The sequence below is a fragment of the Ursus maritimus genome, unplaced genomic scaffold (assembly GCF_017311325.1).
Source record: "Ursus maritimus isolate PB19 unplaced genomic scaffold, ASM1731132v1 scaffold_26, whole genome shotgun sequence".
NCBI classification, from domain to species: Eukaryota; Metazoa; Chordata; class Mammalia; order Carnivora; family Ursidae; genus Ursus; species Ursus maritimus.
This window is the reverse complement of record NW_024425119.1, coordinates 35,048,742-35,061,627: the sequence shown is the minus strand read 5'-3', so window position 1 is coordinate 35,061,627 and position 12,886 is coordinate 35,048,742. Positions and strand designations below refer to the sequence as shown.

The 12,886-nt window shown below is 39.3% G+C and overlaps 1 protein-coding gene across 6 annotated transcripts in view; it reads right to left on the bottom strand.

Annotated features, from left to right (window-relative positions):
• The window catches only part of TMEM117 (transmembrane protein 117), a 501,176-nt gene that overhangs the window by 471,891 nt on the left and 16,399 nt on the right, over positions 1–12,886 (bottom strand). For 4 of the 6 annotated variants that reach the window (XM_008704472.2, XM_040642357.1, XM_040642356.1 and 1 more), the window contains one exon: positions 8,172–8,476. In XM_008704472.2, coding sequence (XP_008702694.1) covers positions 8,172–8,448 — 277 coding nt within the window. In that variant the 5' untranslated portion in view covers positions 8,449–8,476. Of the gene's footprint in view, positions 1–8,171; positions 8,477–12,886 lie in introns of those variants that run through there. The other 2 variants (XM_008704476.2, XM_008704474.2) reach the window with 2 other exon arrangements.

Sequence of the window (12,886 nt, the reverse complement as noted above, 5' to 3'; positions counted from 1 at the left end):
ATTTTTCTCAAGCATTGGAATAACATTTTTCTCTTCCTTGAATTCTGCAGTTATTTCTGACTAAAATTATTTTACTTTACAAAAAGGAATTGTATGCTGACAACTCCAGTGGAGGGAAAATGAAGGTTCTGGCACTTGGTATACATCGGTGGGGAAGGAAGACGGTAATAAGCATTTGAATAGTGACCACCATGAGGATCAAATACAGTATTTTGAGAAGACAAAGCTTAAAATTATAGATATTCTCCCTAAAGTAGCATTTAGCTACGTATACAGCATTTGTTCAAGTAATTCCTCCAAAAGGAAGTCCTTATTTGAGAGTACAATACTTAAAATAATCAACTGTTGACAATCACCGTGGGCAGTAATAAATACACATTTTCTTAATGTGCTATCAACTATCAGGATAAATTTGAGGGTTATTTATACTATTCAGCTACTTAGACCCCAAATCAACACAAAAGAGGTTGTATCATACCATTAATGGAACACCATGGAATGGCCACCATTACATTAAAATAATGCTTTTCCTTCCCAAGTGTATGATTAAATCTGTTTCTTCATGTTTCAATACTCCTGTATCACCATGACTATCTTGCCCACACTCTCCAGGACGTCTGAATCTTTTCTATTTTGAAATGATAAAATCATATGCATAGCTCAAACACAAAGAGAAGAATTTCAGACTAGACTTAAAGCTAAGACAACAGGAAACAAGCATTTAGCTTTATTCGATACATTAAAGGGCAGAACATTGTTGAGTTACTTGATATTTTATGGAAAACAGACTTTTTGTTAAAATAAAACAAAAGAAAAATCATAAAATTTGTCTTCTCAAATTTCTGGGTGTACTGAGAATGTTTTATTCAGAACTTCCTATTTACAACTAAAACAGACCTAGGTAACAGAAAATAGCAAACTCGTTAATATTTCTCATGATATCAATGCAAGGAAAATCCACTTACAACATGCTTCCCTCTTTTATAAATGTTTAGTTATCAATCAAATCATTCTCTTTTTTTTATCACAAGCTTCTCAAAACGTCATGATTTCTCTGCAGCTGGGTATCTTGGGGGCACCAAACACGTATATGAAATGTGGCTTATAGTCAAGGGTAGGTCCACTATCCAGTTTCTATAATGCTGAAATCCAAAGACTCTGATCTTCGTAACTGATCCCTTGGCAAGAACTGACCAACCCTGAATTCACTTAGCAGCAAAACCTAACCTGAACTGATTTGAGGCTGTTGATAGTCTTTATTTATTTACACCACTTCATTTGAATATGTATATATCCACCTACGGTTATGCCAATGTGTTTGATAATGGAGTATATCCTCAGCCCCATAGGGCCAGCTACCAAAGATAGGCACATGCGCTGAATTCTGAAACACAGCTGGTCTCAAGGTTTGGGTAAGAAATTGTGTGCCTGGATTCAGTTCAGTGAATCCAGGGCTGTTCTGAGCACTATTCAAGGTAAATGGTCCACTGCCTGTGTTCTCATTACCTGAACCCACCATTTCCTAAACTCATCATCTTCTCAAACTGCATTCTCCTAATGACTTCCTCTCTTTTTTAAATAAAATAATCACTTCCTTAGTCACTCCCTAATCTCCTAGTTACCCGTAACTTCACCCTATCCTCATCCCCTCGGATCCCGTCAGTTGTTGAAGCTTCACAAGGTTCCCCATGTGCTCATCCTGCTGCCCACTGCCCCACCCAGTGTGGCCTAACTGGCTGCAGGAGGCTCCAAAAATACCTTCCTCCTTCCCTTTCTACTCCCCTAAGCTGCCCCTCTCCAATTCCCACTAGATTCTGCTTCATTCTGATTCGTGAGAATCTTGTCATCATCTCCCATCTTGTTCAAATGCTTTCCTTGATCCAAATACCACACTGGAAGAAATAAAGTGCAAAGTATGAGACTGACACTTCAAGACCAAAGAAAGAATTTAGACTTAATCCACCTTTCTACTACATCTCCTGCTCCTTCCTAATGCGATCTTTCACCCCTTCAAAACGAGCATGACTTCCTCTGTTTTTCCCAACTCCAAAAAAAGCTAGGTTGTTTTCATCTCCTTGGCTCACACCATCTACTCCATGACCTGAAATTTCTAATGAATTCTTTGCATCATATCGGACTATTTTCATCCCACTCACACTGCAGACTCAGCTTAGATCCCACGCTGGCAGCAAAGCTTTCTTTCACCTTCCCAGCCCACCATGATCTCTTTCTTGAATTCCCATAGCTCTCACAGTCTGGACTATTCATTTGATACTTGATATGCACTTCCTTGTATTATCAGAGTAATTAATTTTTCATGCATATGTATCCTGTCTCTTTAACCAGATTTTAAACTCCTTGAGAGCAGAGACCATGTCTCATGTTTTATGAATGAACAAATGAATACCCTTCTATAGCTACAATAAGAAGGCAACATTGGCAAAGACAACATGTAAAAGACAAAGGAGCATTAATTTATTTATTCATTCAAATTTATCAAATATTACTGTGTTCCAGGCATTGTTTCAGGCACCAAGGATTAAACGATAAGCAACACAACATAGGCCCTGCCCTCCTGAGGGTTTTGGTATAGCTAGGAAACCAGACATTAGTGAAACAATTATACAAATAACTATATTCACAAACACGTCCATTTTAAAAAACGCACTGTGCAAGACTAACAGGTTCTGAATCATTTTCATATCCTATACCTGTCAACTCATCCTGAGTCAGCCTGCCCCCCCGCCCTCCATCCATGTAAAGAAAACCGCAACTAATAGAGGCTCTCTGCCCAAGTTAGGAAACGAGAAGAAAACAGGGAAGACAAACAGCAGGAGAAATTTGTTTGAGAAATACATTTGTCACCATCTTGATGGCCTAAGATTCATGCTTGGATAAAGCTATCCAATCAGAAGGCAGTACTTAGACCCTGATCACTCTGCATTTCACAGAAATTGTTTCAGGGAATAAAAAAAAAATCACAGAATTGCTTTTACACTTAAAATTTACACTCTAAACCTTTGTGAAAGTTTGCTTTAAGATACAAGAATGTGAAATCTGTTTCTGCCTTTGCCACTTCATCAATGTCTACCATACAAACCAAAGAAAAAGGAAATTCTTTACCAGACTTTAGGGCAAGAAAATGCCAAAATTTAGTGCAAAGAAAGATTCCCTTATAAAACATGCAATTGCCATCATTTCTGATATCCAAAGATATATAATATGCCACATTTTCCTTTTTGCCCAGGCTCCCAGGAAGCTCAAAACTAACCAGGCAACACCTCATGAAATCAAAACATATTTAATTCTCTCTCTTTTCTGTGGGCCTCATTTTCTATTCCTATTGTACTAAGCATATGTGATTTTGTAAATCATTTAAATTCCATTTTAGAATAAAAATGATTTCCTGAGCAAGCTTATTTCTTTATGTAAGTCTTATAATCAGAAATATAAGTCCTATTATCAGAAATCTTTGGACTTCTCTATTCATGGGTTTCTTCAATGTATAATGTATAATTCTCCAAAAGGCTAGGATGCATTATACTTATTTTTTTTAAACAATGGAATCATCCACACAAATGGAAAAGAGAGGCACTGGGAGAGTATTCCAATGGAATTCAGTTTTCAAAAATCCAAATGTAATACTCACCTCAACAAGATTTAGTGTTAAACCTACAGAAATTTTTCTGAAATATATCAATTGTGATATTCCAGGCATTTCTAAATTATTTTCCGCATTTGGGAAATTTGGGATTTGTGATCGGTCTGAAACCATAAAAGTTTAGTGCTAATGTAGGAAAATTAACTCTCTCACGTTATTCCAATGATACAGCAAAGGTGAGAGCGGGTAATTTAAAATGCATTTAATCATTTGTGTTCCTGATAACACGCAATTTCCAATTTGCAACAGTCAGCATTTTTGTTTGGGATAATTCCCATTACAAATTATAAATCATGAGGAGGTTTCATGCAGTTAACTCAATAGCCACAAAATTGTAATATTTATGCCTCATAAAAATAAAATTAACCAACAAACTAGATTAAATTATGTGCTCATAGATTTATCACTCTCCCTCACACATCTTTTAATTGGGCAATAAGGTATTGTCCTTCCGGAGTCTACTAGGAAGAGATTTTCCATAATAAAATAAGTGAGGGAAGACTCACGAGTTAATGAAATGAAAGGGGCAATGAAAGAAATAGTGGCATTCTATCCAATATTTTTAGTTGGCATCTCATCAGAGAATTAACAAAAAAGAAGCTGTTTAACTGATCTCACAAAATGATTTTGAATATTTTGTAAACCATTCCAATTTCCGTAATAAGAATTTCTGTGCTTGCAACTAACAATCCCACCCCTCCCCACATACACACCACCACCACCATCACCACCACCCACCACAAGCTTGCACCTGCAAACTGTTAAAGGTTTAAATATGGCCTCTTAAAAAAATGAATTATGTATTAATGCTGGTTTTTTAGGAACGAGGATGGAAACATTTATCATATTCCAAGCCAATAAGAACAATGTTTGTGCTGGCATTAAATTTTGGATTCTTTTCCATAATGCTGCATGGCTGTCAGTTCCCGAGCACCCTGCTGTACATTCTGTGTTGCGAGTAGACACAGTGAGAGCTGGAGGGAAGACAACATCTGACAGGAGGGAGTCAGGAAAAGTGTCAAAGAGGAGGTAATGCTTGAACTTGGATGTAAAGGAAAAAGAGAAACCAACCAAGAAGGGGCTTGAGCATGATGCAGAAGGTGGGGTGCATATGCAAAGACACAGAGGCATGAGAGAACCCAGCAGGGCTGAGGACCTGCAAATAATTCTAAAAGTGTGGAATGTCGAGAGACCAGGTTTGAAGTCAGGCAGGAGTAGATCATCAAGAGCTGTGGATAACAAACAAAGGAGTTTAGATTTCATTTTGCAGGTGATGGGAGCCATGCAGAAAAAGTATTCCAGTAGCAAAATCCAGAATTAATTGGAGAAGGACAGAACTATTAGGAGCAAATGATTATCATCTTGTGAATGCAGGAAGACATAATGGCCATGAAGGGAGATGAAGAAAGATAGAAGGAAAAGACGTTTGGAGTTCATTAGAAAATTCAATTAGGAATCCAGTTATCTTCCTACTTATCACCAAGATTTGCAAAAGGTTATCATTCCTTCTCTAATACCCCATATAACTTCATAGATTTTTAGTAAGAAAAAAAAGGAAATTACCAAATAGAAGTGATAAAGCTAACTATATTATAGAATCTTTCCTACAGTAAGCAAAAAAATAAAAACAAAAAACAGGACATACTTTTGCACTATCTCTAAATAATTTGTACTCAACATACCACTTGAAATCCAGAGTGATTTTTTTCAGGGCTGAACTATTTATACCAACAGGAGATTAAGAAGTAAGCCATCAATGAAATGTGATTTTAGTATAAAACATAAGATCTTATCATAGAATAACTTATCATAAGATCTTATCATAGAATAACTTAGCAATGATCTGCTAACCAAATGATCTGCCCTTATTATTAATACCATGACCTTGACCACATGATTCTCAATCAATCTCAATATAAGTAGATAACTCTTCTCCAAACTGGATATTTTATCTAAGTTTGCCTTACCTTTCTACACCAAGCAAATTTCCTGAACGGACCACAAGCACATTCAGTCATTGCTTGTAACAGACATCTAGTATTTTGTCTGCCAGCACTCCTGAACCAATTTTGAAAAATGACCCTCTCCCACTCACCCCCCACCCTTAACCTCTTCCATCCTTATGAATGTCATGCACAACTCCATGCTTGTTCAGTGTTTGGTGGATGGCCTAACACCCAGTTCCTAGATACCCTCTCTGTCATGACCTGTCTCTGCACATTACTTGGGCACTCATAAAGGCCACACCGTAGTTGGGAATCACCACTAAGGAATGGCTGTCCTTCATTACAACATGGCATCTCACCACATCCGCAAATCCTTTCCCTTCTCTTACTTCCATTTCACCTGTGCAGTTTCACCCAGTCTTCTGGTCCTGGCCCACTCCTCCCAGACCATCAATCTTCCTTACCTCCTTTCCATGCCCAGCCAGATCCCCTGTTAATCAAAACAATAACTTTTTTATTAGAACCCTCTATTTATTTTCCATCCTTTGTTTCCAATACAGCAAGCCTAAGCAGTCCCCACCCAGATGAATCACTCTCGAATTCTGTTCCAGGTGACTGAGCTCTCATAAAGAAAACTGCTTAGCAGTTCAGACTGATGTCATTCCAGTTTATAGTGGCTAACCCCAACAGTCCTCGGTGATCATCAGTAACCCTTTTGTTTGTCCCTAGTCAGCTAGCATCTACACTCCCTAGGGTCACTGTTCCAAACCTTGGCCACTTTCTTAAACCCCTTGCATCATCCAATCGCTCCACATTTATCTTTAACTCTTCCTTCTTCACAGTGAAATACAGATCATCAGATCACCACTTACCTCTCTACTCCTCCACCCCAATGTACCTGCTAGAATATAAACCTTTATCTCTCTCATGACAATTTCTGAGAAACTGTGGTCTCTCCCCTTCCTGTCCACACTAAGGCCATTATTTCTACCTGTGTCCTAAGTCATAAATAAAGCAGAGAAGCCTTCAGAGATGCTCTCCTTCAATGTCTTTATCTTCATTTCAATCTAGCTCTTTCCCCCAAAATGACAAGCAAATCAATTAATCTCACTCCTCAACACCAGCATCACCACCGAAAACAACAACAAAATCTTCCCTTGGTTCTTCTTCCATTTTTATTTCATTTCCTCACCAAACTTCTTGAAACTATGTACATATATAATAAATATAAAATATGTACATTTTATAAATTTATCTAGTAGAAACAGATGACCATAGTTTGAATAGAGATTGAGAAGAATATGTAAGTAATACTATGTGTGTATATCTATGTTTTTAATTTGTTTTTTTCCTTAAACCATTGCCATCTGTTTCTAACCAAGCTTCTAGATTGAAAATACCCACACTGTGTCACCTATGATCTTGTAATTACTAAATTCAATGTTTTATTACGAAGTTCTCTTTCTGATTGGCCCAGCAGCATTTAAAACTATCTTTCCCGCCTGCCCCCCTCCAGCACTTACCACCTCTTTGCATATTATATGTTAATTTGTTCAGTGTCTTTCTCCCTCCTGCAGGATGTAAGTTGTTATGAAGGCATAGACCCTGCTTTTTTGATTCATTCTCTAGAATAGTTGGCATATAATAAGTGATCAATGAATATTTGTTGGATAAATATCACCCATCTCCTGGTCAAAACCAGGAGTTTACCAAACCAGGCCAATTAGGCAAAAGGTGGAAAACACACTCAACCTGGGTTAACATCAGTCTCTTTTCCAAGAGTCTAAACTTTGGAACTAAGAGAGTCAAGCCAGTCTCCCTGAGTAGATGTAAACTGATCTTCAGTGTGAATAGAGAATAAGACAGATATGATAGAGAAGTTGGGACAGAGAAAATCCTTATAGAATTCAAGCCCCGGGTCCCATTTATCCCAATTATCAAAAGGAATTCTATCCTTGGTCTCTGTGAAATATCCCAGTATCCTTCTAGTAAATTCCTTTTTTTTAGCTTAAACTAATAGCGTCTTTGTCTACTGCATACTACCAAGGGATTCTGGACTAATTGTTCTGTGGCTGAATGGCCTCAAAATAAACATCCTAAAGCAATGTTAAAAAAAAACAGGGTAAAAAGTTAGAATTACCACTCTAATTCCCAGAATGAACAATATATGTAAATATATGAGCCATGGTGAAGTTACTTTAATGAAAATATGGTGTGACACGAAGGCAAACTCTTTATAATATACATAGGTACTGCTTATGGGAAAAGAGCTATTTTCATGTCTTCTCTAAATAAGATTAAACACACATTAATTTTAGCTCTAAAGCCATTTTTTTGAAAATAAGTTTAGTACTAATTTTACCTCATACTAATTTTCCTTAGGCCATAGAAAAGCACACCATTGAACAGAGACCAATGGAAGAACCTAGCTCCAGCAGCGCATCGCAAATGAAGTCTGGAGGGCAAACTAAAATGCACCCTAAATTGGCACTTACAAATAATAGAGCTCTATCTTGAAGAACAGAATTCAATAATTACCAACATTACATTTCATGGGTACTTACCAAACAAACGTTGATGGAACAGAAATTTGCCAGCTATCAGTCCTATGAGAATGGCCAGTAGCCATAGAAGCACCTTCAGAATCCTCCAGCCAACTCCTCTAGGGTATTTATTTGTTACAAATGAAAAACAGTTTCCAACAACAATAACATTGGCTTCTGTTTGGCTATGAGAAACTGGGTCCTCCGCAAATATTAAGAAGTTAAAGAAGATCACCAAGTAAGCCACAATCATGCGAGACCAGGGGTGCTGGAAATAATAACGGAAGTCTTTACCCATCCTTCAAAACTTCAGTTCTGTTGTTGACCTGTGGAAGAAAGGATACAGATACAGGTTAGAGCAGGATAACACAGTCTTCCTCTTCCTATTATCCGTTCAGATTTATAACAGCTCAAGCAAGAGGCATTTTAAGAAGATGTTACCTGCACCTACCTAGGGCACCAAGACAAGTCTGAGATCGAGGAAAGTAAATACTGTCCCTTCGCCACCATCCAATCATGCCTCTGACCACACGGGGATGGGGGGTAGAAGGAGAACAAAAGAGCAGGGGCACAAGGGAAATGAGAAGGCAAAACACTGTCCAAAATTGGGGTGATGACTGAGATGACCTGTAGAGGTCCCCTCCGGAGGAAATGCAGAGCAAAAAAACAACACAATACTTTTCCTCTTTTAAATAACTATTTATAGGTTACAATCATAATACAAAGTCACTTCAAAATGAAAGCAATGTAGGAGTAAACTGAGCCCACATTAACACAAAATAAACATCCTTCTCTGCCCATATCTTTCTCCTCGGAGTCAGGATCCCTTCATAACTTGTTGGATATATTCTCAGACCACTTTCTATACATTGTGTATGGACGTTTATAAAAATGTTCATAGTCTAGTTGTCAAATAGCCTCAGCATAGAGTAAGTTTTAGGAAATAGCTAAGTCTATGATACAGTAGTTACACGCAGAAGTGATTGGACAATTCTGCTTGGGCGAAGTGAGGAAAAAGGGGAAGATTTCACAGAGAAGTACATACCCAAGTTCAGGGCTGAAGGATTAGGAGGAATTTTTTTTCCCCCAGTGAAGAAGGGAAGAATGTTCAGTCTAGGCATTTGGAAGGGCACAGAGGCATTGCAAAACACACCATATGCCTCCAGCTGTGGGTCCTAGCCTGGATGTGCACTGAGAGTACAGAGCTTTTTTAAAACGCTGATGTTCAGACCCCACCTCCAAAGTCTTGCTCAGTTCCTCTCTCCTCTTTGGGAGCCAGCCTTCCTTTCAAGAACATAAGCCTGCATGAGGTCTACCAACGCTGTGACTGGTTGTTACTAAGTCTATCTAATCCTGACGTTCAGTTTTGGTGAACCCATTTGGTACTCAGATGAAGCTATATCTCTTTGTTTGCAGCCACAAAGCTGAATAAAAGCTGAGATTAAAAAAATAACAATAAAGGTGGTAATTGCAGTGAAATCTGCCAATTCTTTTTTCTTCTTTCTCAATTTGTTTAGAACTAGGGAGGAAAAAAAGGGCCCTTACAAAGCCTACAGCATGTGACATCCAGGCTCTGTGTTGGATGTCTACATGAATCATTATCTCATTTTTACCATAATAACCCTTTGAAATACTATCATTATCATTCCCATCATTTCATTTTACAGGGAGGGAACTGAGGCTCACACAGATTATGTAACTTGCCTAAAGTCAGCCAGCAGGAGAGCTCTGATCTGAGCCTCTGAAGTCAGGCTGCCCAGGCAACTCCAGGAATTTTCCCTGCCTTAGAAGTCAGACCCAGGGCCCAGCCCCAGGGATGCCATCCTTTGACTGCTTTCTGCAGACATAGTCTTCTCTAGAGATGATTATATTAACTCTACAGTGTATATTTCTATAGTCCAGGGAAGAAATACGTAAGTGAAAGAACCCTTCACAAATCCCAAGCACTTTGGGAAACTGATAAATTTCCCATTGATAAATATTCTCGTATTACACATGGCTGAAAGCACAAAGATCAAGCCACAAGCCTGAAGTAACTCTAAGTCAATGGAGGACCTGAGAATGGGCTCCAAGGCTCCCAAGTCCCTGTCCAATAGTCTAGGGTGACGAATATCAATTAAACACACAATCTAAGTTAAGGAAGTCTTGTCTTCACTATTTTAGAAAAGCAATGTAAACACACAAAAGGACTGGCAGCGTAACCCAGCAAAACAAAGAGTTGCTGTGCCTTGGATTCATAAACCTTCTAAGCAATTTCAAGTCCCTTGTGATCTTCGTGAATACTCTGAAATACCTGTCCCCGGGGGCTGTAGCTCACATAGCCTAGGAATGGTGACTCTAGAAAGATTGTTTTCCTAATGTGCGGTTCATCACCCAGTACACAAGTAGTTGGTTCTCACACCAAAGACAGCAAAGTGGTGAAGAACAAAAACGAGCATCCTGCATTTTCAGGATATTCAGTATGCGAGGATGCCAGAATGGGCTGTCAATTTGGTTTCACACAACGTTTTCAGAAATGTCTAAAGCCCGCTACCACAAGACAATACATAGAAATCACCTCAAGGCCAATGAGTCTTGAAGCAAAGACTCATTTCTAGATGCCCATCAGAACAGGATAGGAGTATCATTTAAGAAGTTAACAGGTTTCAGGGTGCCTGGGTGGTTACATGCCTGACTCTTGATTTAGGCTCAGGTCAACATCTCAGAGTGATGAGATCAAGCTCCCTCCCACCTCCCCCACCCCTGGTTGGGATGCACGGTCAGCCCAGAGTCCACTTAAGATTCTCTCCCTCCCTCTTCCTCTCCTTCTGCCCTCCTCCAGGCACACGTGTGCAACCTCTCTCTCTTCCCCTTAAAAAAAAAAAAAAAAGAAGTTAACAGGTTTCTATGTTGCTTCTCTTACCAGTGGGGAATTCTGGCACAGTTGCCCTACTGCCTCCCTTCCCCCCACCCACACACAGGCAAGGCGTCAGGATTCAGAACATTAAATACATACGACCTTGACTGTTGTTCTTTTTTAAATAAATGCTTTGTGGAGGGTTAGCATATGCTTATTTTATTGCTATTACTTTTAACTTTAGAATCTTGTTTTGTGGGCTATGTAATGTCCACATGCCCAAACTGAATTAGAACATTCAAAAAATTTTGGAGACAGCTGTTCCTCTTCAGTATTTATATTTTTCAAGAGAGACAACTATAGTGTTGAGCAACAACCCTGCCCTTGCACAGATCTGAATTCCCACAGGAATGCTACAAACGCTACCATCATCCCCATGTTACATGGAACCAAACAGAGTTGCTGCTTATTCGATTCATGTAGCTGGTATGGAAGAACCAGTATTTGAATCCAAATTCATCCCTAGACCTTGATCTCGCTAATATACCACAAACTGGAAGTGGTTCTTCCAATAAAACCTTTTCCATCAGGTTTGTAGCTTACCCTTTATTTCTACTAACAGATTCAGTGACTTCGATACCAGCTGATTTATTGGTCTATTTTATGCCACACATGGCTGATATTTATTCTTGCTTCATATGCTAAAGCTGAAGTGGTATCTTCCAGGGGGGTCTCAAATTTCAAAACCTACATAATAACTTGAATAAAACTTCTACTTATCCCCATTTCCCGATTTCATCCACAAAGTCACCCAAAGCCTGCCCAGTCATCTCAGCCGTAGCTACCAGGTATCCACAGCACCAAAACTGCTCACCTCTGTGGCTCACATGAAGCAGTACGATCCGTTAGTGACGTTCATGTTAATAATCCAGGACTGAGATTGTTCAAACGGACAATGCTACACAGTGGACACAGTCTGCAAACTCCTTTAATTTTTTTAAATTCAGTTCTGCCACCATAGCTGAGCTTTTATCTTAAATAAATGTGATGTCTCTTAGCTCTTCGCGTATGATAGTAAAATAATCAGTTTATGCATGTGTCTCCTTCCCAGGTCAGAAGGTGCTCAGGGAAGGGCTGCTCACTTTCCGGGCCACAGCACAGGGCCAGGCTCAAGGAGGGCATTCAGTGAACATCTACTGGACGCGGTGAGTGGTACACTTAGAAAGAAAAGCCTCCTCATTATTTAGGCGAGATGAGGGGGCAGAGCAACCTGCCATTAGCTTCCACTAACAGAGGAAAGGAGAAAAGCACTGGGACCCCGAGACCGCCACGCTGATTCCGCCAGCAGCTGCGACGTGCTCCCACCCAACGACACATCATCTTGGCACACGTTCTGCGTTATCACCATTACCGCTAGGGCTGACATCTATTACTTACCACATACCAGACACTATGCTCATGAGCTTTTCAGATTGTATTAAATTTTATAGCAGCCCAATGAAGGAAATACTCTTATTTTACAAATTTTGAAACTGAGATCCAGGGCTTAGTAACTTGTACCAAATAACAAAATGAGTCTGTGCCACAGACAGGATTCAAATCCAAGCCACGTAGCTTTAACACTCTACACCACGCCTTCCACGTAAAGACACATTCCAAAATCTGGCTGTTACACGTCGGTTAAAGGTCCTGATAATAAAGCTGTCTGATGTAAAAGATTCACCGTGCTTGAGGATGAATGAGTCTAATACTAGTCCAGCGGACCTTGCAAGCATGATCAGAAAGAACCGGTCATGTGACGACAGGATTGCTTGAGTTTTGTTCTTCTTCTCTGAACATCGGGGTAAGTAGTTGAGTTGATCTGATTGTTCCTAAGCAATGCATCACTAAGGCTCATTCT